The 25,192-nt window shown below is 50.3% G+C and overlaps 2 protein-coding genes across 4 annotated transcripts; one reads left to right on the forward strand and one right to left on the reverse strand.

The window, feature by feature from the left end:
* Positions 1-1,710: 1,710 nt before the first annotated feature.
* On the forward strand, positions 1,711-14,723 carry MATCAP1 (microtubule associated tyrosine carboxypeptidase 1). Of its 3 annotated transcripts, none has more exons than XM_087940280.1 (7): positions 1,711-1,815; positions 3,737-4,349; positions 5,699-5,842; positions 5,925-6,057; positions 12,275-12,580; positions 13,217-13,314; positions 13,948-14,723. In XM_087940280.1, the coding sequence occupies exons 2-7, from the start codon at positions 3,795-3,797 to the stop codon at positions 14,110-14,112; spliced, it is 1,401 nt and encodes a 466-aa protein (XP_087796406.1). In that variant the 5' UTR covers positions 1,711-1,815; positions 3,737-3,794; the 3' UTR covers positions 14,113-14,723. The 3 variants fall into 3 exon arrangements, with proteins under 3 accessions (XP_087796406.1, XP_087796404.1, XP_087796405.1); XM_087940278.1 differs by lacking the exon at positions 1,711-1,815 and adding an exon at positions 2,775-2,947; XM_087940279.1 differs by lacking the exon at positions 1,711-1,815 and adding an exon at positions 2,775-2,941.
* Positions 14,724-17,441: 2,718 nt separating this feature from the next.
* CIAO2B (cytosolic iron-sulfur assembly component 2B) lies at positions 17,442-24,633 on the reverse strand. Its single transcript, XM_087940281.1, has 5 exons — positions 24,421-24,633; positions 24,260-24,337; positions 24,046-24,171; positions 20,318-20,363; positions 17,442-19,814 (listed from the first exon to the last, which is right to left on the reverse strand). The coding sequence occupies exons 1-5, from the start codon at positions 24,565-24,567 to the stop codon at positions 19,717-19,719; spliced, it is 495 nt and encodes a 164-aa protein (XP_087796407.1). The 5' UTR covers positions 24,568-24,633; the 3' UTR covers positions 17,442-19,716.
* Positions 24,634-25,192: the final 559 nt, after the last annotated feature.

Below are 25,192 nucleotides of genomic sequence, written 5' to 3' on the forward strand. Positions count from 1 at the left end.
GGGGCTGTACCCAACTGGATAGGAGCTTTAGCAGCTCAGGGCCTCAATGGATAGAGAGGGGCATCGTGTCGTTTTTCCAAAAACGACAGTTCCCTCTGTCCTTGGATGTTAGATGACAAATATAGTCCAAAATAGTTGGTGGGAAATTAGAGGAAGGAGATGCTGAAGGGAGGGTGTAAATCTAATAAGCAGCAACAGAGATTCGCCTATAGCCTAGGAGCCCCCATGTTTCTACTTGTATATAATTCCCTCAAGGGGGCCCATAGTTCATGTACTGGGAGAAGTCAATTTACCAATTACCCTGATAAACAGCACCCATATTATACGCCCTGTGCCTATCCTGCCAAGGAGCCAACAAGCAGGTGAGAAGGAAGGAGTGCCCAGGCATACCAAGGGGAAGGGGGACCAGAGGCAGCAGACTTGGTAGCCCCGCCAGCCAGGACATTTCCCTGGCCAGGTTTACTAGCATCATTAGGCTTACTGCGGCCCTTCCATGCATAGTAGCTACCATGCTGGGAAGCAAAGCCTCTTCCAATAATCTCAATACTTCAGGTCCATATTTAACAGGGGTACCTCCTGTTCACACTCCTCCCTCACTCCTCCCACAAGACAACCATGTACACATAGAAGACCATAAGCAAATTTACGGTCTGTGAAAATATTTACCACGGTGCCTTCCTGTAACCCCGAGGCTCTTGTCAGGCAGTGACTCAGCCTGCAGGGACGGCTGTTGCTTTCAATAGTTGGTCCAAAGTGGTCACTGCGTGCCCAGCTAGCCTTTCTCCTGGGTACATGAAGCTGCTGCCCTCTGTTGCATCCTCAAGAGGCTGGTCACCCACATCCAGCCAGCCAGCCAGAAAAAACCTCAGCAATGGTTTGGACACAATCATGAATAACCACCTTGGTTGGGGAAGAAAGGTGGCTGGATTGAATCCGCTTTGTTTACAGTGCACTGGTGGGGTGTCCAGAGGGGCAATCGGGGATCACTTGAGGCGATGGGCTGTAAGCCAATGACCCCCCTTTGACTCAAGTGACTCCTGGATGGAATGAGGAGTCGCCTCTGCAATGGTGACCCCAAAGGTCAGTGGCTCGGAAGAAGCTTCTGGGAAAAGGATGATGGATCTGCAGTGGAACGAAGGCCGTCCGGCCATCCTTGCCCAATGGGCTCAAGCGGTGTGGAGAAAGAGGCTACCAGGCATTCCCAGCTTGCGAGAGTCGCCTAAGAATGCCAGCTGCCCCCCCGCCCCCAGGACGAGGAAAGCAAAGGGGCTGGGGGGCATTACAGGGACCTGCACCCAGGAGCCTCGCATATGATCCAAGGCCACCAGGCAGACTTTGGGCCACGCCAGAGCCGCTGGGCGCTTTGCCATCAAAGGGGACCTGGGGGTCCGAAGGCGGCAAAAGCCCCAGACCTGCCTTTACTGGGCGCCCAGCCTGCGCGGCCGCTCCCTCCCAGGGGAGCCGGGGCCAGCCCAGCCGAGCGCCGCCCGTCTGCTAGTCCCGCCCGCCGGTCCGCTGCTTCTCCCGGCCGGCCCGCAGCGTCGCCCCCCGAAGTCGCGGTCCCGCCCGGCTGTCCCCCCGCCCCGCCCGGACTCCTTGGCGGGGCCGCCGGGCGGCTGGTCAGCGGGCCGGGCGGGCGCGGCGCGGCGGCGCAACTGAGCATGCTCCGGGGGCGGGAGAGCCGGCCGGCCCGGCGCTGGCCGAGCGGGCGAGACCCACTGCGGAGCGCGGGCGGGGCCGGCAGGAGCCCCCAGGCCGGCGCCCCTCTCCGGCGCGGGGGCTGAAGCGAGGCGGCGGCGGCGGCGGGGCAGGTGGGTCGGGCGAGGCTCGTCTCAGCCCGGCGCCGCTTCCAGGAGCGGCCGAAGGAAGGCAGCCCTTCCGCGGGCGGGGCGCTTTCGGGGGGTACAGGGAGGGCGGGGCGGGCGGCGGCGGAGGGAGTGGGCAGCTCCCCCGTCCAGCCTCGGGCTCCGCGCCCGGGAGCGGCGCTGCAGCCTTGCCGAGCGGCGGGTGGGTGTGCCGGGCTGCGGGCTGCCATGCGAAGCCCAGCCGTTGCCGCTCCGGGCCGGCGGGCCCCTGCGGCTGCTGCCCCCTTCCAGCCCGACGGCGAGGCAGCTTCCGCCCCGGCGCGGTCCAAGCGCTCGGCCTCCGCCCTGCGGGCTTCGCGTCGGGGGAGCGTCCGGGGGCGCCGCGGCCGTCGGGATGAGATGCGGCGGCGCCCGAGGGCCGTGGCCGGGAGAGGCCTGGCTGGGGCTGCGGGGTCCCCGGGGAGGCCGGAGAGGCGACGCTGACCCCCTTTGGGCCCCGGGGGGAAAGCTCCTCCCCCCGCGGAGCGCCTGATGGGGTTGGCAGGCCCGGGAGGAGACGGGGCCCTGGAGATGGTTCGGGGGGGGGGCGGGGCTCCCCCGAAGTCCGTCCCGGGAGATGCGGGTCCTGGCTTGAGGCAGCAGCGGCCTTTCCCAGGACTCAGAGGCTCCTGGCCGGAACCCTTTGCCTCTCGCGGCGGAGTCGGCGGCTACGAGCTTCTTCCACCATTGAGCCTTCGCTGAGTCGGCGGAAGGTGAAGAGCTTGCAGGGTCCGGTGGATCGCGCTTGTCTCCGGAGCGTGGGCAGCCTCCGTGCGACTCCCTTGTCCTCCCTTAACTTTATGGAGACCTGCCTGACTCTCCCCAGGCTCCGTTTCCCTGTACCAAAGAGGGGCTTCCCTCTGCACCGAGGACAGGCGGCTCACCTCCTTGGGCCACGTTAAGAAAGCATCCACACCCTTCTCTTTATAGTGGCACTAACAGGTTCTGGTGGCAGCCTTGCAAGATGCGCAGAATCTCTGGAAACGGAGAAGCCTATAAATTGCAGCAGTTGACCTAGCAGTAGATGAAAGTTAACCTGGCAGTGAATTGTATGAAACCAGAATATGGATTGAGCAAGTTTTGAATCATCTCTAAAGGTCTCTGTGAGTTTGGTTGGCTGTTGTTGCTGCTTGCTAGATCTACACCTCCCCCCCACTTCCCCTAATTCCCCACCAACAATCCCTTAAGTGAGGGAAGTGAGGCCAAAAGGCTGCCTGGTCCCAGTGCCCAGGTGAGCTTCCCTGGCAGATAATGGGCAACTTGAACCTGGACTCCCTGTTATTTAGTCCAACCCCAACCACTCCCCCCATCCCATTCCCACGGTTGGGGGCACCCAGAGGGCATTGTGGGCTGCATATGTGGGTCTCCTCAGCCTCCGAGAAGCAGTGACTTGGGGCAGGCAAGCCTTGGCAAAGCTAGGGTTGGGGTGAGTGGGCATCTTCTGGGCAAGGGGCTTTGGGGACTGCAGAGTTGCTGCAGTCCTGGTGCTGCGTCTCCTCCCCACAACCCCCTCCCCCGGCCATCATTGTGATGGCATAAGCACAGCCTTCCTGGGCAGCCCAAAGTTGCCACGGCTGGCATAGCTGAGGCCAAGCACAGCTCCAAGCAGGTGGGCAGCCAGGACCCACCTGCCCCTCTGCACACACCCTTCCCCACCGGGCATGGACAGGGCGTCGGGGTTTGACCCCGGGAGGCTGCCCAGGTCCCTGAGATCTGAGGTTGGGTTCCCCCCACTTTTCTTCGGGGGTGGTGGTGGTGAGATGTGGGGTTAGGGTGAGTTTGCATTCAATTCATATCCTGTATCAAGATCTTCTTTCACAAGTACTATCATCAAAGGAGAGACAATACCTTCAATACCTGCCTGAAGACAGTCCTTTCCCCTCTGTTTGCAGCATCCTCCCAGGCCCAGGCTTGGCTTCCTGAGGCCTCCGGCGGCTACACAATCGCAAGATGGTGCTTGACTCTCCGGCCTATCCTCCGCCATTGCATCCGGGGGTTTTCCACGCAGACCCACAACCCGGGAGAGGTGGGAGGAAGAAAGAGGGCCCTCCATGTGTCAGGAGGCAGCCGGGCCCCTTCCAGTCCTCTCCTCCGGAGTCGGAATCTTTGGGGCCCGGAAGAAGGACCAAGCAGCCGAAACTCCTCCGGGGCTTGGGAGGGCCCCCTGCCCTGCACCCCTGCCTCGCCTTGCAGGGCCCTTGCAGCTGGATGCACCGGAGCGAGAGCAGCTGCCTGGTGAGCCAGAAGAACTGGGCACGAGGCCGGATCCGCAGCGCTGCCTCCCTCCCTCACCTGCCCAGGGCCAGAGCCGAGGAGGGGGCCTGCCGGGCCGGGAAGAGGAGCCCCTGTTTACTGGTGGCCCTACGGCCAGCCAACCTGGAGGCAGAGCGAGAGCAGTTCTTCCGGTCTTCGTTTGCCTACAACCCCCAGTTCGAATATGGGGAGTCTGTCCCGGAAGCCGTGCTGGAAAAATACCGAGAAGCCTCTGGGCAGTTCCTGGTGCAGGTAGCCTCCCCTCCCTCCCTCCCTCCCTCCCTCCCGCCGGCTCGTGCGGCTCTTGCCCAAAGGGAGCCCTCCCCCGGTTTCCTGCCTGGGCTGTGAGGACCCTTGGAGGGGATCATTGGAGGGGATCAAGCCCATCTCCCTGCAGGCAGCACGATTCCCTGCGCCATCCCTGCTGAGAGAGAAGGCCCGAGGCAGAGCCTGCCTGGGCCCTTGCAGCCTTCCACGTGTCCTTCCCAGAGCCTTGGAAGGGGCACCCCAGGATCAGCAGTGGGACTGTCCCCGGGCCAGTCTGGGGGCAGAGCAACAGGGGCAAGCACGCCCAGGGCCCTCCAAAGCGCCTGCCTGCCTGCCAGGGTGGTCAGCACAGAAGGACCTGCCAGAGGAAGGGGGGGAGGGGGGGTCTCACCACTGGGCCTTGTTTTGCATCTCCTTGGCTCATGCCAAGATGTTGAGCTGATGTTCCAAATCCTCAAACTTCCTGCTCTGGCAGGACATGCCATCTGCTGCTTTCATGCTTGAAAAATCTTTTAAGACGGGGGCTTGACTGACCCTGGTCTTTCCCTGGTCTTGTCCTGACGTGCACAACAACCCAGATGGTTATTTTACACAAGTATCTTGGTAGTGGCAGCTTCTCCGCGCACCCCCCCCACAAATTAGATCCTCAATTCACAAGCCAAATTGCACCATTAGCCCCAGGATATCTCCCAATTACTCCCAGTTTAGGAACACTGCTTTGAGTAACTGGGTTTCCTCCCTTAACAAAAGAGGAATTTTAAAAATGGCAGGCTAAAGGAATATATGATCAAATGGGAGGCTCTGGTGCCTCCAGCATTTCTATGCCATCCTACTTGCCATGCAGTAAGGCTGAGCAACTGCAAATCGAACGGCTTCCAAGGAGGTTTTGGTGTGGGGCCTATTGTGCCAATAACCTCTTGGGGCTACCAGGGCTGGTGTTTGCCAACTTGGCTTTCAGATATTGATACTTTATGACCTTCTCCCCTATAATGTCCCTGGCGGCATTATAGTTATGCCGCAAAATGGCGGCTGGTTTCCTTTAACACCCCAAACCCTAAACCTGGACTAGCAAAACTATATTTCCCTGTTCAGAAAACATAAGGGGTGTGTGTGCAATAATCAATGGCAGCTACTTACTGTGATGACTTGATTCAAATAACATGCCAATATAAGGAATGATTCCAGAACCATCTGAATCATCCCAATATTTATCTAGTCCGGTGAGACTTGTCAATCCAGTCTTCAGCTCAGCTACCTGGATGTTCGGTGCAGCCTTAATTGCACCCCAGACCAGAACAAAACCTTTTGATGTCCACTTCGTTTATCTGTTGCAGGCTACTGGAATAATCAATGCTGTCCTTCAGAAATATGGCACTTACGAGAGCTTTGAGGCCTCCAACGGTGGAAAGCTGCTTACCAAATGCCAAATCTGGTCCATCACCAGGAAGTATATGCAGAAGGAAGGCTGCTCTGGAGAGGTGAGTTCTGGGGTTCTGCTCCAAAGGGAACCACCCTGAGATTCCCGGTCTCCATTGTCTTCCTTCTGCTTCTTTTTTCCAGGTGGTGGTTCAGCTCACAGAGGACCTCCTTTCCCAGGCGGTCATGATGGTGGAAAACAGCCGCCCGACGTTAGCAATCAACCTCTCTGGAGCGCGTCAGAACTGGCTGGAAGGCATGTTGCGCCATGAGATAGGTCAGCCCTGAAAGATCTTTCCCACTTTTGTCAGGTGCCTTAAAAGGGAACTTAGGTCCTTTGGAAATTCATAAAACACGTTGGCCTTGGTGAGACGAGGGGGGCACGGAGGCTTTCCCCTTTTTCTGCACTGGCTGAAGTTCCGGGTTTAAAGAAACTCCCAAGGAAAGCAAAGCCGCAACTCGAGGTTGGGCCAACTTGCAGCTGGTTAGTCCAGCTGCAGCGTAAAAACTCCCAAGTTTGGTTTATATTTTGTAGGGAGGTTCTGGCAACACAGTGATAGTCCTCAACGTTTATGGCCACAATTAAGCTTCACATTTCTGTGACTGAGTAACTTGATTGTTGAGTGAATTTTGTCTGTTTTGCCCATTTTCTTGCCACGGTTGTTAACTCTGAATCAGTTATTAACGACTGAAGGGCTGCAGTTGTTAAGTCAGTCATACGGGTTGTTAAAGTGAGTCTGACTTCCCCATTGCCTTTGCTTGTCAGAAGGTTGCAAAAGTTGATCACACGACCCTGGGACGCTGCGACCGTCGTAAATATGGGTCAGTTGCCAACCGACTGAATTTTGATCCCATGGCCCTGGGGATGCTGCAACGGCCATAAGTGTGAGAAACGGTTGTAAGTCCCTTTTTTCAGTGCCATTGTAACTTCGAACAGCCAAGGAAAGGTTGTAAGTTGAGGACTCGTTATCACCATTCAAGGCCTTGTCCGTCCACTGCAGGGCGACGGCCTCTTCCGCGTGGTTCCCAATCCATACAACCTTGAGCTTCCCTTTGCCAGTTGGGCCCGCAATACAGACAATCCTCGACTTGCAACAGTTCATTTAGTGACCTTTCAAAGTTACAACGGCACTGAAGAATCTGACTTACTGTTCTGACCCAAACCTTGTTCCAAGGAAACAAACACAAACAGAGGTAACAGCAAAACCTTGTAAGGCTTCTTTGCGAATTCCGTTCCTTCCGGGTTAAAAGGCTGTTTCAAACTAATTGTCTCTGATAAGAATGAGCCTTGCCAAGGTGGTGCAAGGCTGCCAAGAACATGAGATAAAATTACTAAGAAATATTTCAAACATAAAGAGTCTCCAAACACCAACCAAGATACTCTGAACATCCACTAGGCTTGAATGCAAAGAACTTTTTTGCTTCCTGAAAAGAATCCCGGTCTCTCAGGCTGGCTTTTATCCCTTAAGGGAGGGACCATCACCTCGCAACCTTACTCCCGAGTCTCCCGTGCTTCTGCAGCTGCTCTTTCCTTCAAGCAGCCCTGCACACACGCACTGGGCACAGGCTCCTCGGGATCCTCTTCCTCACTGCTGCCAGCCTCCACAATCCCCAAAGGCAGCGCTCCACTCCCCGATGGTCCTGGCCCCATCCCTGCGTCACACGCAGGCCCCTCATCGGAGTCCTCGCACTCCGAGACTTCAGCCATTGGCACCTGCTGCCGGGGAACCACAACATTTACAACCTTTTTTCACAGTTGTGACCTTTGCAGCAGCCCCACAATCGTGTGATCCAAATTCAGGTGCTTGGTAGCTGGTTCCTATTTATGACTGTTTCTGGGTCCTGGGGTCACATGATGCCCTTTGCACCCTTCCAACAAGCGAGGTCAATGGAGAAGCCAGGTTCACTTAACAACTGGGTTACTCTTACCAATTGGAGTTTACTCACTTAACAACAGGGCAAGAAAGGTCGTGAAATGGGGCAAAACTCACAACAAACATTTCACTTACCGACATAAATGTTGGGGTTGTAACTTGAGGACTACCTATACTTTGCTGACGTCGTCGCTCCATCTTGTTTCAGGTCTCTTTCTTGGAGGCTTTTTTTTTTATCAAGCAGGATCCATTCTGTGACTGCCTCGGTCCACCTGCCATCAGTCGTCCTTGCTCTGTGACCGGCCCGTTTCCAGTGCAATTCTTTGACTCTCTTGAGTCAACACAGTAGAGAACAAACAAAAATACACCCGTTTTCCCTCTGATGCTCATCCACCATCACCCTCTAAGAGTCCAGATGAAATTGGAATATTGGCACTTTTATGATAGGTTTTTGGAATTAATTAAATAGAAGGAACAGCTTCTTGTGTGAAATAGATCCTGTTTTGGCTTTTACAAGACAAAACAAAGATGAGCAATTTCCTAATTTCAAAAACTGAACACTGGATGGGACTCAACACTTTAGGCAGAGGAAGCATTTGGAAAACGTTCTCACAATGAAAACACTGAAGGAGAGACTTTTGAAGAAAAGAATCACAAAATAATAGCCACGATATCAACCATGTAGGTACTTATATCTACTTCTATAACTGTGTCCAAAAGATGATATTATTATATCATAATATATTATTATATATCAGTGTTGGCAAATCTTTTCTGCCAAAACAGGAGCATGCATGCATGCATGAGGGAGCACCGGAAACCGATAGAGCAGCTGCCCAGCCTGCATGCACGTGCCAGAAAGCGGAAGCTCAGCTTCCCAGCATGCCTGTGCGGGCCAGGGAGCTGCTCTTCTGGCTTCAGGCGTTTCTGCGTGCGCGAAGACCAGCTGGCTGGCACACATGTGCACACCAGGACCCGGAAGAGCAACGGGTGATGGCTGACATGCCTGGAGAGATGTCTCTGCATCTGTGGCATGCTTCAAAAAAGTTTCTCACTGGTTTGGTGGGTGTGGTGTGGGCGTGCTTAGTACACACGCACACACACACACTTTGCGCACATGCCAAACGCACACTTTGCGCAGGCACAGAGGCTTTACGACTCACCTGCACTCCTGCACTCTCCCAGTCACTTCAGCAGCTGACGTGCAGCAATCGGCTGTGCCGCGCAAAGCAGCTGCATTTCAAAAGCTGGTCATAAAGGTCAGCCTGGGAGCCCATCAGCCTATTGTTTCATGCAGTTGTGGAGAAGCTGCAGCACCCTACAGTGGAGAGGCTGAGGGAGCGTCTTAGAGAACCCTTTTGGTGTCTGCTGCTCTTTGGCACTTCCGGAACGCAAGAACCGGGCCAAACCGGTAGAATACTACCACTGCTCTGCGTGCCACTTCTGGCATGGTGCCATATGTTCGCCATCACGGATATAGACTGTGTCCAAAAATATTAAGGAAAGGACAGGTGTAGAACAAATTTTACCTGACAAGATAGAGATGGTATCAAAAATAGGTTTACACCTGACAAGCCAAGAATACAATATAGAAAAGGATGTTTCACTGAACTCACAAAAGAAACTGGTGGAGTTTTCAAAAAGGAAAAGGAAAAAACGAATGACCAACCAAGAGAATGACTCTGTGATGGGACAAAAAAAAAAGAGAAATTAAATCAAATATTTGAATGAATTAGAGATTAAGACTTTTAAAAGTAAAAGGCAGCTGATGAGTGGCCCCTGGCTAGCTCTGGGACGAGCAGTAGAAAGTCATCTGTGGTCGTCCTGCTTTCACGGTCCACCTTGTGGCTGCCCCTGGAAACTGGACGGGACACTTCAGTCATGTTTCGGACCGTGATGAAGTAATGAGACAGCCTTGGTGGAGCTTGTAGATGACCTTGGGTGCATCTGTCCGTGTTCCCTTTGCTCTCTTTTTAATACCTCCAGCACTCATGTCCTTCTGAATTGGCTACCTGAGCTGGTGGGGGGGACAAGACCCTGTTTTATGGAGTTCTGTTCTTTTCTCCGGGACCTGTTTTGTTTTTGGGCAGAGGTGGTTCCCTCAGCCTCTCCATTGTGGGGTGCTGCAGCTTCTCCACACCTCATTATATCTTTCAGTCTTGGGCCGGCCAATCAAGACTCCTTCCCAGTGCCTTGCGCAGGTGTGGATGGGAACAACTGTCTCTAACTCAGTCCTGGGTGTTTCCAGGATTGGGGAGGTTCCACCCTTCATCATGGATGGGGTAGCATTTCCCATTCAAGAGGGCAGCCTGGGGGTTTCCCAGAATTCATAGCTCTTGTTAGGAGTGCATAACTGGTGAGCCCAAAGTGTCCATATTGTTTCCATTCCATATTATTTAGGTTAACAGTAAGGCCTTCAGTAATACTTTAAAAAATAAAACTATCATCATAGTATGAGACATTAACTAGGAGATCCTGGATATTTAACCATTAAAAGATCAATTTATTTAAGTATTGAAGTGGAATTAACATTGGCATTGGTGTCTAAATATTTTTCAGTCTTGATGCAAAATTCGTTTTCACAACATTAGTTCTTTCCCGCAAACCTACAGTTTCATCTACGTATTCTCTTTTTTTTTTGAAATGTTCTTAGTACACTATTTTTTCTTGCAGATAGTAATCCTAGCTACTGAACAGCTTCTGGATAATATACAAATCTTAACTTTTTAATACATCTTTAGAACCTTCTAACCAATTGGGATTATATTTATTGAATTCCCATAATATTTACTGTATAACTGTACCACTTCTACGCATTGAGGTAGAGTTGATCATAATAGGATAAACGCTAGCGTTTCCATATAACAGAATCTTGCCCTCAAAATCAGTTAAATTTGGTGAGATTTCCTTTAATCTCATGAATTTGTCTTTATTAGACCTGTTACCAGATGGAAAATCAGAAAGGAAGAATGACCATGGCAACTTCCCAAATTGCTTTTTAATTATTGATAAAAGAATTCCATTGATAATTACATGAGCCGAGATCCTTCCCAAATAGAGAATTGCTGATTGTGCACCACTTACGCCCTTGTCTGGACCAACCTGCCCTCCTCGCTGTCAGCTATCTCCGGCCATCTCCCGTTTGGACTGCTGTAACACGCTTTACATGGGGCTTTCCCTGAAGAGCATGTGGAAGCTTCAGTTGGTGAAAAGGGCAATGGGCCATACAGTTCGAAATCTCAATTTGCGCGTCACCTTTTTTTGCTAGAGCTGGTTACTGATTTGTGGTCTGGGTGCAATTCAAGAGGCTGGTTATTACCCTCAACGCCCTAAATGGCTTGGGGTCAGGTTATTTGAAGGACCACCTCTCCCCAGCTGATCAAAGCAGGAAGGCGTGGCATGTGTGAGTACCATTGGGGAAGGATATCTAGTGGGGCCCAGAAGGGCCTTTTCTGTGGTGGCTCCCTCTTCCTGGAATCCCATTCCCCAGACATAAGATTGGCACCTACCTTGATATTTTTCTGGAAGGTGCTGAAGGTGCGGCCCTGTCAGTGAGCTGGAGACCCCGGGTGTGGTTGTGCTTGCTGCAGGGGTGGGTGTGGGAAGTGAGGGGCATTTTTATACTGTGGGATTTTAATAATGTAAGCTACCCAGAGTCACGTGTGTCTATGTTGATACTGTTTGTTCTTCTTCATCATCATTTCTCCAGGAAATGTTAAGGATTATTTCTGTCTATTGATCATACTACCAGGGGATATTCCCAAGTAAATAGTCCAGAGTTTCTGGAGGACATTAATTTGTGGAAAGCTGAATTATTCAAATGCAGCAAAAACCCCATCTAAGGTTGCTGTGGGTCCTTATTTAGGAATAAGTACCATAAAATGGACATCTTTCAACCAAAGTGCATTTCTTTGTGCCTGGGACCTGCTGCACTTGAATCCCTAGAGCTTTATTAAACTAGCCAGTGAAAGGCCTGAGGGGAGGAGGCCCAATTCCGCACTCCATCGACTCGGGGGTGGGTGGGTGGGTGGACAAGCCTTGGTGGCCATGCCGGCAGGCGCCAATTTCTTGAACAAAACGAAGGGCGGTTCCATAGAAGCAAAGCCAGTTTTCAAAATAGAACAGAATAGAATTCTTTTATTGGCCAAGTGTGATTGGACACACAAGGAATTTGTCTTGGTGTAAATTCTCTCAGTGTACATAAAAGCTACATTTGTCAAGAGTCAAGAATCATAACGTACAACACTTAATGATAGTCATAGGGTACAATAAGCAATCAAATTATACCAGGAAACAGTCAATATAAATCCTAAGGATATAAGTGACAAAGTTACAGTCATTCAGTCACAAGTGCAAGGGGATGGGTGATAAGGAGTGATGAGAAGATTAAGAGTAATAGTAGTGCAGACTTTGTAAATAGTTGGACAGTGTTGAGGGAATTATTTGTTTAGCAGAGGGATGGCTTTCGGGGGAGAGTCCTTGTGTTCAGTTGTTCTGGTGTGCAGGGCTCCATAGTGTCGTTTTGAGGGAAGGAGTGGAAACAGTTTATGTCTGGGATGTGAGGGGTCTGTAGATATTTTCACAGGCTGTTGCTGGAATAAGCCGCACCCTCTTTCCTAGGCACCCACTACATCCGCGGAGTCAACAATGCCTCCCAGCCCTGGCACAGCTCAGAAGGCCGCAAGCAATACAGCCTGAAGCCTGCCAACCCCACAGAGGAAGGACTGGCCAGCCTGCACAGCGTCCTCTTCCGCAAGCAGCCTTTCCTTTGGAGGGCCGCCCTCCTCTACTACACCGTCTGCCAGGCTGGGCGCCTGTCCTTCTGCGAACTCTTCCAGGACCTGGGGCGCTACGTGCAGGATGCCGGGGTCCGGTGGGAGTACTGTGTGCGAGCCAAGCGAGGCCAGGCCGACACCTCATTGCCAGGTGGGGGGGGGGGAGGTGTTACAAAAACGGCCATCCTTGAACCTTTCTGGTCCTCCTGACGGCCAGGGGGCAGGTGGTCTCCCCTGGGCCTCCCCTTCTGCCTTTCTAGCCAGTGGATCCCTGGGAGAGAGTGCAGGGAAGCACCTGCCTGCCTGCCTGCCTGCCTCCATTCTGGGGTGAAAGGCCTGTATGACCATCTCTCTCCCCTGCCCCCCATCCCAATTTCTGACCCTCCTTGGCAACAGTCCCTGTAGCCATTTGGCTTTGGAGGCATTTTTTAAACCTAATTGGCATTCAGGAGGTTTGGGGGGCTTCAGCAGCAGCCCCTCCCCCCTCAAGGCCCCCCTCCCCTCACGGGTTTCCAAAAGCGTGGGGCCAGAAGGATGCTGACAGTCACAGCGCAAGCAAGAGATTTGCTGTAGAAACCTTCCCTCCCAGCCCCCTTAAAAGCCCCAAAGGACCCCCCAGTCACCTTGTCCAGGGGCCGCCGGCACAGAGCCCGTTACAAAAAGCTCCCCTTGGCCGGATCTCTGTGGTGCCAGGCAAGGGGGGTAGGGGAGGGGGCTCTGAAATGGAAGCCAGGGTTTGGCTCAGGCACTTAGGATCGACCGGCTGCTGCTGCTGCTTCCTCTGCAGGCTGCTTCAGCAAAGACCAGGTATACCTGGAAGGAATCCTCCAGATCCTCCGGCATCGACAAACAATTGATTTCCAGTTGCTGGCTGCCCTGGGCAAGGTAGGTGGAGGGAGGCCACTTGCTTTGGGCTCTGGCACAGCCCTCCCAGCAGAGACCGGGGGGGGGGAGGAATCTTGGATCCCCCATTTCACCATCGTGGAGACTTTTGCTTTGGGTTCCCCCCACCACCACCCCACCCCGCCCAAAAAGCTACATTGCCTCGTGCAAGCTTGGATTTAAGTGATGTTCACACCAACTGAGCAAGGATTAGCATTCTCTGAGAAATATTTCTCCCCAGGGGTCTGTTTTTATCATTCAATTATCATTTACACCTTGGAAAACAGTGTTTGCATGGGACCCAACTTTAACAAACCGCTCATAAAGTCCCCCTAAGTTTAGCAGCCGTATTTCTTTTAAAAGCTGGCCCAAAGGACCACACGAGTTACCAGGTTTGAGGCAAAACCCAGTGTGACTGGAAGGCAGCATGCTTAAAAATCCAGGACAGTTCATACCTAGGATTTATGTATGCCTTTTTCTCCAGTGAATGGCTTTGGGAGAGTCCCATGGCTCGGTTGGCCGATAACCAGTGCCTGGCCCTGCTCCCTGCACTGGTCTGGGTAGCCAACTACGCTGTCAGCATTGAAACGATTTAAAACAAGTCGATGAACTAACATGCAAATGTCCTCCGTTCAGGTCTCTTATGAAGATGTGGACCATCTGAAGAAATACGGGGTGCTGGAGAAAGCCCGAATCCCCCACTTCATGCAAGACCTTGAACGGTATATGCAGCAGCTCAACCACATAGTTGCCACCAATTGTCTCAATGATGAGGAGCTGGAACAGCTGATGCCGGAGTGAACTTGCTGCCTGCCGCTCTGCCAGACAGGCTGTGCTCTCTCTCTCATTCAGGTGCCTGAAGTCCCAAAGGAGAATTTTGTTGGACTTTGGTCTGCTGAAAACAAATCAGTGGCTCATGTGTTCTATTTATTCTATTTATTGGGGGTGTCTGGTTTTTGACTGAAGTGAAGCAATCAGAGCAATCTTTTGAGTGTCCTAAGAGAGAATTCAGCTACCTCTCGTGGAAGTTTGTTCTCGTCCAGAGATGTTCTTAAGCCGATTGACAAAGGTCGATGTCTGGATTATGCCTTTCTTCTGTGGACAGGTTAGTATAGATGGTTTGGAACCTGCTAAAATATCCCTAGCCAATATTTCCGGGGTTCTCCAGTTGAGCCAACTGAGAGTGATCTCCAGGTGGCCAGAAAAGGTTTTTAAAAATGCTGCTTAAGGGCAGGTGCAGAAGTTCTTTAGCATGGCTTTGACATTCCTTATTCTCTAAGTGTTTGAAATTATATTTGTAATTGAGTGGAACTTTCATTCTGGCCTGGTTGTGCTTGACAAAGGCCACAGGTGGCTAAAGGAAGCCTGCAAAGAAGCTGGTTATTTTCTGAATAAATCACAACAGATCCCAAGAATTTCAGACTTCAAATAGTTTTACAAGAGCAACGAAAAGCCTCCCTCGCCCGTTCATCTCCACATTTGCACCTTAATCCTCAGCACACCTGTCCTACTGCCACCTGATAGCATCTGTTTGCCCTCGGTGGGCTTGTGGACTCTAGAAAATGCACGGAAGAGCATGCAGAACTGAAGTCTGCCCAGGGCTGGTTTCCAGCCAGGATCTTAGGCCAAAGGCCTTGGCGTCTAGGCCTGGACAATATTTCAATAGCAAAAACAATCTTGCCTTCCAAACCACAACTAACCAACTCTCCCTGGCCTTTCTCCCAAACATAAGACACTGAATAGCTGTCCTTATTTCTTCTGCTAGTTTAAGTTAAATCTTTTAAGCAAAGCCAAACATATTTGGGTCCAAAAACAGGAGGAGGTTGGGCTGCAGTCAGACTGATAAGCCACTTGGCACTCATGGTGGGGAGGTGGGTGGGGGAACGGCAAGGGTTTTCCCTAGAAACGGGCCATTATAATAAATCAGTGCAGTTCCTTGAAAGCTTCCCTATCTTAAGGCAAGTTCTTGGCTTTAGTAGGGGAGCAGTTCTGAGGCTCCCTGGAGCAGAAAAGGATTTTGAAGCCAGAGTCTGTCCTGCTGGGGCTCTTAAGAGCAGGATCTTCTTTCATTTTGCAACCCGAGGGTGGGTGGGTGGTTTTCCTGCCTCTTCTTCCTGTTGCTGGAGGAAACAGCTTGCCCTTCCCAAGCAGCCTTCAATAACCTGATGACCTTATGCCCAGCAAGGACTATAATGGGGTGGCTGGGACTGGTCAGGCAAACTCCCAGGCTGTCACATCGACACAGCTAATGCACCTTGCAGAATGAACTAGAGTGTTCAGACTGTTTTCAGATGACTTGGCCTTTAAGGTCTTGGGGTCATATCAAATGTAAATAAATAAAAAGTCAGATGGGAACAAACAAAATCTTGTTTTAAATTTAGTTGCAACTAAACCAATTGAATATAATTATCTGATGCATATAATTTTCCTCTTTTGTCATATTAAGAATTCAATTTGACATCAGCTTTCGGAAAGGCTTTTGAAGGCAGCCACTTGCACGACTTTGTTGCATTTTGTTTATTCCAGGCTGAACACGCTGAATCGGCCTTGGAACCGAGAGGTTTTACAACCTTAAGTCAATATACACCTTCCTTGGCAGGCAGAACTAACTATAGCATCCCTCCAATATAGTAACACTGCAGCATTACAATTTTGACAAAGCAATTATCCAAAGAAAGTTTATTGGCAGATGTATTCTATTTTGAAACACAGGAAATGAAGGACTAAATATATTAAATGAGATTTAATTGAACCCCTTTTGAAGGGGTTTATTAGTTCCTGAAGGCTTCCTTGCTGAATGTACAGAATACAGGAGACCCTGGACCGTTTCAGACAAATGGCTGTCCAGTCTCTTAAAAACTTCCAGAGATGGAGCACCCACAATTTCTGCAGGGGAGCCCTTCGCTGGTTAATTGTTTTCACTGTCAGGAAATTTCTCTTTCATTCTGGGTTGGATCTCTCTTTAATGGTCTTCCACCCATTACTTCTTGTCTTGATGAATAGTCTGCCGCCTCCATCTTTGTGAGAGCCCCTTGAAGACTGAAACACTGCTGTCACCCCTAATCCCATTTACCTCCAGCCACCTAACCCTCTTTGTTCTTTTCTGCACGGTTTCTAGAGTCTCAACATCTTTTTAATATTGTGGTGACCGGAAGTGGATGCAGCATTCCAAGTGTGGTCTTACCAAGCTAGTATATAGGGTATTCCCATTTCAAGTGACTTTTGATCCCTGTTGATGCAGCCTAGAACTGCATTGGCTTTCTTGACAATTGTGGCACACTGCTGGCTTATTCTTAAGTGGTCATCCACTAGGACTCCAACATCCCTCACCGTTACTGCTGTTGAGCCAGGTTCTACCTACTATATACCTGTGCACTTTTTCTTGCCCAAGTGTAAAATCTTAGTTTTCACACTACTGAATTGCATTTTGTTAGCTAGAGCCCAGTGTTTATGTCTTTCAACATAATCTTGTGGTACTGTTCATTCCACATTTTCTATCTCATCAAGAAATAGATTGCTGCCTACTTTACCAAATGCCTTACTAAAGCCCAAGCATTTCCAAAGCCTTTCGTTGGTCCATTAATTTAGTCACTTTCCCAAAGAATGAAATGAAATTTGTTTGGCATGATCTGTTTTGACAAACTGATGTTGGCTTCAAGTAATAGCTTTGCTTACTTCTAACTATTCACAGGTCCATTGCTTGATTACCTTTTCCAGGATCTTCCCAGGTATTGAAATCAGACTGATTGGACTGTAGTTTCCTGGATCCATTTTTTTCTCTTTTTTTGAAGATGGGAACCACACTAGCATTTTTTCAGTCCTCTGGTTGTTCCCTGGTGCTCCAGGATCTGTGAAATGTATGGTTCAATGGTTCTGAGATCATGTCTGTCAGCTTCTTCAGAACTCTGGGACGTCACCCATTTGAATTTGTCTAGGATGGATGGGTGCTGTATTAATATTTTCTTGCCTATTTTGACTTGGATTCCTAGTCCACTTTTTGCAGTTCTGCTTTTGATAGATTGGGTTACTTTTTTTCCTTTTGTCAGAATCTGATGAAAATAATGAATTAAGCAGTTCCACTTTCTCTCTGCTGTCCTTTGACCCACAGTGTTGGTTTCTGAAATCTTCTGTTTTGTATTTGAGTTCCCCCTTTGTCTTACCATTTGGTTAGTTGTCCTGCATTTTACGCTTGGAATTAACTTCTACAAGTTTGTCTCCACCCTCTTCCAGTTTTAGTTTAAAATCCTTGGGGTAGGGCAAGTCAGTTGGTTTCCAAAGATAGTCTTCCAGATTATTGTGAGGTGTAGCCTGTCCCCTGCTAAAAGCCCTTCATGTAGGTGTTGTAGACCATGAACTAAGAATAGAAAGTTTTCACATCAATACCATCTCTTAAGCCAGGTGTTTACTTCAAAAGTTCTGCCTTCCCTCACTGAATGTTTACGTTTCACTGGGAGCACACAAGAAAACACCACCACTGTCCCTATCGCTTCGACTTTCATGCCTAGGTGCTCCTAGTCTATTGATATTGCCTTTGTTGTATCACTCATCCCCACATGAAAGAGGAGAAAGGGGTAGTAATCTGTGGACTTAGTTATCTTATAAGCCTCTCAATCGCATCATAGATCTTTGGGTGACAGCAAATTTCCCTAGTTAGATTGATTGGTCTGGTTCAGCTTCCCTGAGCATTGAGTCTCGTATCACCAACATATGTCTATTTTTTCTTAAAGAAGTCTATTTTTTTCTATAATTGCTATAATCAATGATGTTCCTTCTCTAGGTGTTTGCTTTCTTTCTTCCAATTATGAAATTGATGTTTAGTTCCAGCGGGCCTGGACTAGACTGAATTGGGTTTTTTTCCTCTTCTATCAGTGACAGGTTTGCCATTTGTCTATCTCTAAAGGTTCATTTTCTGTGCTAGGTTAATTGTTCCTGACTGTGTCCAATTTGGTTGCAAGCTTCTTCCTTTAATTGGGTTTTCTCATTTTGCTGTTTGAATCTCAAAGTGGCTATACCTGTCTCTAGGTCCATTTGCTTTTTTCTCTAGCTCTTTGTTTCAAATTTTTTTTAGTTAGTTTACCTTTTGTAGAGATACAATTTGGGTTCTCTGTGTGTGTGTGTGTGTGCACGTGTGCATGAGACACATTTTGCAAATATGTAGATGGCCTCTGGATATGTGCTGTTTGCCTTTATTCCACCGGCCCACACTTTTCTAGGGTGACCCACCCTCTTAAGTTGGAGCTCTGGAGCAGAGTCGAGATGAAGGGATGAGCTGTTCCAGACCCCAGGAAGGAACAATGCCCCCCCCCCCCAGTGGAAGAGAAAGGAGAGGGTGGGGGAGGGATGCTGCCAAGAGCAACAGGAAGCCACAGGAACCCTCCGGGGAGGCAAGTAGGCAGGAGAGGAGGGGGAAGGAGCTGGTTTTGAGGAAAAAAGGAGGCCAAAGCAAGCGCTGGGTATGCAGATGGTCCAGCCTTGTTCGTCTGCATACCCAGATGAAGGCAGAATGGTGGATGCTTTAGCACGTTGGGAGATCCAGACTATTGTGTGAAGCTGCACCAGATTTCTTTTGACAGACTGGCTGTGTTTTACAAAGTGTTGTGTGAATTTGGCCACAAGGTGGCTGGATCCTTAATGCTAAGGAACAGTTTCTAGGAACCGTTTCCCCAGTTCTGTGCCATGCTCAGGTTTATTGGGCCACACATTTGGGCAAGCGGCCTTGAGGCCTGGCAGCACCAGGGCATTGAGCAGAATCCAGATTGGCCTGTCAGCCCCAAAAGGCTGAAGGCCTCCCAGGACATGACAGGCCTTTTGAATAAGAAACATATTCAAACCACGTTAAACCTTCAACTTGGTAACAGGCTAGATTGTATGATGAATGGTTGAGGGAGAGAGGTATGTCTAGCCTATCAAACATGATAAGGATTAGCGGGAGATGATAGCTGTCCTCTGGTACCTGGGGGGCTGCCTCAGAGAAGAGAGGATCTCCAAAGCATCTGAGGGCAGGATAAGTGGTAATAGGTGGAACCTTGTTAAAGGGAGATCCAACCTGGGATAAATTTACTGACAGTGAGAACAATTAATGGAATAGTTTGTCTCCCGGGGTAGTGGGGGCTCCATCACTGGAGGTTTTCAAAAATAGACCTATTTGACTAGGAAGGTATAAGGCTTCTGTTGGTTATTACAAGCACTTTCCTCTATTCAAATAGCATATTTCAAAACCACATTTATCGCCAACTCTTGAAAAAAATTAAATGGCTTTTTGCCAAGGAACATTTTTTTTTTACTCCAACGTAGATAGAGGACAAGTAAATGATCTTCTTTCTCCAAGAAACTGGCCTCCACCAGACCTTGAAGATGCTCTCTCTCTCTCTCTCTCTCTCACACACACACACACACACACAGAGACTAAGATCGTCCTGACAAGCACTGGTTCACCACCTGGAGCAAGTGCATGTTCTCTAAGGCAGCCGCTACTCTCTCTTTGTCAGCAAGTTGCTTGTTCACTGTGGAAAAACAGTCCAGATATAGTTTTAGTTAGATTGTTGCCCAGCTAAGATATGAGCTCCCCATTTCCCCCACAACCAGCAAAATTATGTTTACCAACTTATATTTAACATTTGAACAGTACAAATGTGTGCATTTTGCCTCAGAGAAACTCAAATATATGACTCTTATTTTTGCAAAAAAAAAAAAAAAAAGATCCAAATAAAGGTAGAACATAAATTAAAACAGATTTATATTAAAGTGTTTGAGATAATTAAATGGGCATTTCTAAAGAACCAAGAATCTGAAACACCTCTTGGAAATGAATCTGTCCTGTCAGCAGCGGGTGACGGTTCAGGAGGGGGTGGGGGGAGAAAAAAGCACCTTATTTAATGGGCAGTAAAATTTTCATCTGAATTTTCTTTGAAGCACCTTTTCTGCTTTGCATCCAGGTAACTAAGCATCCTCAATGCAACCTTGTCAAGATGCGTGTTGAATATGAAACATAAAAACAAAAGATTACCTGCATGCTCAGAAGCGTGTGTCCCGGGGGTTATGTGGACATCCACCTGAAAAGGAGGCAGCAGTTCAAATTATTCAGAGCATTGATGATACCTAGTTTGGTCATGAAATGTCTGCAAAAAAGCGACCGAGCCCAGAGAGCACTACAGAATCCCTCGCTCAGTTTGCATATTCTCCTGAAAGGGATGCAGCAACCCCTTCATTGCAATAACTCCCTTTGTTTTAATTTTTCAGAAAAAAACATTTCTGATTTTTCAGGTCACGTATTACCCAGGGCTCAGCTTCATTCAGTTCTCCTTGGGGAGGGGGGGGTAGAGGCAAGGGCTAGAGGAAATAGGATAGGGAAGAGGGAAAAAGCACCTCCACAAAGAACCTATTTCTCCGGGTGACCTGAAGGGCCTTTGTGGATAAATTGAGCAGTATTCCCCGAGACACAAAATGCCAATTAAAGTTGATTTTTGAACAGAAAGCAAAATAGAATAAGTTGGCCTAATCTGAAACTAGATATTGCAAACATAAATGTCATCAAATTAGAATGTATATATTTTAATTATTGGAGAAACTGAATTAACCCCCCCCAAAAAAAATCTGTCTGCTTCTCTTGTCTTCTAGATTGTAAGCGTGCATTTAGCATCTTTATTTCCCAGACCATTCTGGGAGTGCCTTCCTTTTGCCAAATAACAAAATCAGTGTCAACAGAAACCAAGAATTGCCACCAGGCTTTCTGGATGCAGCTACCCGAACAAGGTTGCATGTAACATTATGGAAGATGCTTGGACCCCCATGGATCTAAGAAGCCCAACAGCCACCCTGAGAAAAAGGGCAAATCATAGCGATGGATGATTCCCAGCTGAGATAAACTGAGGGGCTGTGTGGAAACCAAAGGTGACGTCATTGGAGGTGTATAGTCTTGCAGGTGCCCTTAAATGGCACATGACTATTCAAAGCCACCAATAACCTTCCTTTTCTCATGACCCATGCAAGACAAATTACATAGCTAGAAGGGATCTTAAAATAATGTACTAAGATTATGAGGGGCTGGAAAAGAATTTACTCATGAATTGTTCCAGCTGAGGATTTTTGTGCAAGGAAGGAGGATCCTGGAACTTAACTAACAGATATGCAAGTGGTGGGATTGAGAAGGGGCTCGATTCTACAAAATGGCCCATGTTCTCATGGTGGAAAAATGGGATATGTCTTAAAACTGGAAAGGAAAGTTTGGCTTGTATCTTGGAAGGCAAGAACGAAAGAACCAAAGAGAGGAAATGGCAAAATCAAGAGTGGCCACCAAGGACTTAGGACAAAAAAAGAACCTCCGCCCCCTACCATCGAAAGGAAGAAACGCAAAGCAGCGAACACAGAAGCCTGGAGATGGCATCACTTAAAATCTTGGCTATTCTAATGCAGCAGATATAGAAAATAAGCAGGGATCCCAATCCACGAAGATGACCAAAACGTGATGGGCACCACTGAAATTTGGCAGGGATTTGGTACTTTCAGTTGGGACACTGCAATGGAAGTTAGGATTTATCCAGAAGGAAAGTCCCAATAGAAAGGGTGGGTGGGGGGCACTGCATTGCAGATGGGGGTAGTGTGCCCCTCCTCGCTTTTCTTGACATTCAGCTGCTTTCAACAGCATTAGCCACAGCATCCTTCTGGTCTGGTTCCAGGAGTAAGGAGCACTGCCTTCTGCTGGCTCTTCCTTCCTCCTGGACCAGTTCCAGTTGGCGTTGATAGGAAGGGAAAGGTTCGGCTCTCAGCCTCTGCTCTGTAAGGACCCTTTCTCCTCTCTACATAAAGCTGTGAGTGTGTGTGCGTGTGTGTCCATCCCCTAATGGCATGGGGTGAGTTATCCTCACTGTGCTGATGATATACAGTTAAGTGATGCTTGGAGGTTCTTTGTGTCTCAGTGCTTGGAGACTGTCAGGGTTTGAATGGGGAATGGCAGGCTCAGCTCAGCCCGAGAGAGGCTGAGTGTTGGGCTCCCTGGTTCTGAGACTTTCCATCTCTTGTTCCGGATGGAGTTGCAGTACCCCAAATGGGATCTGGGCACAATCTGGAGGTCCTTCTGGTCAAAGAACAGGTGGCAGCAAGTGTGTTGTGTGCCAATTCTGTTCATTCCTCAACCTGCTCACGGTAGTTATGCTTTAGTCACTCTACAACGGGGCTACCTCTGAAAAGGATTTGCCCATCCTTTGGAACATCATTCCACCAGGGATTAGAATTGGTCCAACTCTGCTGGACTTTGACAAGATCTTGAAAACATGGCTTTGCCAATAGGAACCAGGAAATGTGGCAAAGCTGGCACAGAAACCGCACTAATTATTGACAAACATGATTACCTCAGTTACGAATGTTATGATTTTTAATGATGTCATTAGATAAGCTAAGTGTATTTTTCCTTTTTAATGGGTGTGGGTTTTTTATTATTTGTAAGCCACCCCAAGGCATCTGTGTGGATGTACGTACACACGCGTTTAGCGGCTGTATAATAAAGTGGTTGTAGGAGGGAAGGTGACTTGCACCTTAGAAACTTTTTGACTTATACACACCACCCCTTGGCAAAACAGGCTGCTACAGGGTGTTTGCTTCTTTTGCTAGATAATCAAGGATCACATGAAGATCCTACACAGAGCTTTCAGATCCCTGCCTTAGACTACCAATAAAAAAAGCAACAAGTTGAGGGAGCTGGGAAGATGCAAATAAAAAGTACCCGATTTCTTGCTGTCAGACTCTTCTTAAGTCTAAACCAGGGGTCCCCAAACGTGGCAACTTTAAGACGTGTGGGCTTCAACTCCCAAATTCTCCAGCCAGCATAGCTGAAGTCCACACGTCTTAAAGTTACCAAGTTTGGGGACCCCTCACCTAAACCAATGGTCGCCAACCAGTGGGCTGGGGACTACTAGTCATCCACGAAAATTTTTTGGAGCTCCTCAGAGAAATGCCCCCCCCCCCCAAGCAATTAATCCAGGCTGCATGGGAACACAAGGCTGCGCCACCCACATGGCCCGTGGGAACACAAGGCTTGCGTTGCTTGCATTGCGAACATGACGTAGTGAGGGGAGGGGGAAAAGGGTGGAGGGGGGAACTTGCCCCACTCGCCCCACGTGCCTGGCCTGGCCACTGGCTTGCTTCTTTCCACTTCTTTCTTCTTCTGCCTTTGGCTTCATGCAAAGAAAACAGCAAAAGACTTTCTTTCTCTCCCCCAAACTCCGCCAGAAATGAGTCTTTGGGACCCTGCAAGGCCTCCTGCTCCAAGAGGCTGCTGCGGCAAAAACTCATTTCTGGCTGAGTTGGGGGGAGAGAAAGAAAAACTTCTGCTGCTCCTGCTGCTTCCCTTGCATGAAGCCAAAAGTCTCCCCTACCCCACCCCCACCCACAAAAATGAAGCTGGAGACGGTATCCTGCGATCCCAAAGAGAAAGGATTGATGGGTAGGAATACGGGGTAGGGAATTTTCCTGCAGACTTTTTTCAGCGTCTCTGGTCCGCGGGATTTAAAATTATGAGATTGGTGGTCCCTGAGGTTCAAAAGGTTGGCGACCCCGGTCTCAACCGTTGATTTAGAGTTTGAGGCAAACACGAGGCAGGAAAACCGGCGGTAAAGCTGAGCTTTCTGAATGAACCAGCGAGCGGCTGGCTATCCAAAGGGCGCCCGGCCCGCCCGAGGTTCCCGGGAGGAAGAGCCTCTGGGTGGGAGCGGAGCTTCCGATGCCCCTCCGGCCGCTCACCTTGAACCTCTCCGGGAGGGACCGGATCAGCTTCACTTTGATGGAGAGGCCGATGAGGGTGGCCATGCTGCAGTGCGGGATGGTGGGCGTGAACTCCACGGAGACGGCGCTCCCGGCGTCGCTCACCTGCGAGGGGCACAAGGGGGCTCAGAGGCGGCGGCGGCGGGGCCGGGCGGGGAGCCGCGGGCTTCTACCTCGCGCTCGGCCTCCGCACCTGCACGCGGAGCTGCTCCACCACGTTCAGCTCCTCCAGGGTCAGCGGGTGCTCCGGGTCGTGGATGCCGCGGATGAGATGTGCTCCGTCAAGGAAGGCTGGACGCGCCGGGGCCCCGAGCGCCCCCCCCCTCCTGCCCCCCCGGTCCTCCGCCAAAGGATATCGAAGATCTCGCGGTCGTCGATGGCGTCGGGCAGCCCCTCATCCTGCTCGCGCGCTGTGGTGGGCCGCTCGCCCTGGCGCCGGTAAACCAGGGGGTTGGCGTTCTCCAAGCCGCCGCCGCCGCCGCCGCCGAGCGGGCCCACCATGAAGCCTGCAGGCCGGGGACCGACAACGGAAGGGCGGCCGACTTCCGGCGTTGGCGAGCTCACGCCGACGCACCGCTTCCGCTTGAGGCCAGAGGACGCAAGCGTTGGCTCATCTCCCGGCGCCTGCGCGGTAGTTTACCCGTGGGCCCTCGTCCCCCCCTCCGTCCGGAAGTGAAGGACTGGTGAGGGAACGGAAGGAGAAAACTGCTCGGAGCTCCGTGCGCCTCGCTGGGCCGGGAGGAAAATGAACCCCCGTAGCTGGGTTCCGGGATGCTTCCCGGTGAAGCTCCCAGTCGGATACCCTCCTTACGGCGCGGCCTTCTCGGCCGCTTCCCTCGCGGCGCCCCCGCAACTGCGGCTCGCGCCGAGGCCAAAGGCCGCTCTCGGCCGTGAAAGGCTTTTTCCTGCGTCCACGTTTAATGGCTTAATTTCCCTTGTCCGGTGCCGCTGAGGCTGAGGCTGAGGTTCTTTCCGGGGGGATTCCGCCCCGTCCCGAGGAAGCGGCCGCTCTCTTGGCTGCAGAGCGGCGAGCCTGGCGGGGCATCTTTAGGCGGCGGCCCCGGTTCCTCTTTTCCGGCCTCCCCTCTCCTCGAGACAGAAGCAAAGCCAACAAGAGCTGCGGGAC

Source organism: Pseudonaja textilis, chromosome 11 (assembly GCF_049901715.1).
Source record: "Pseudonaja textilis isolate UNSWEBS1 chromosome 11, rPseTex1.2, whole genome shotgun sequence".
Lineage (NCBI taxonomy): Eukaryota > Metazoa > Chordata > Lepidosauria > Squamata > Elapidae > Pseudonaja > Pseudonaja textilis.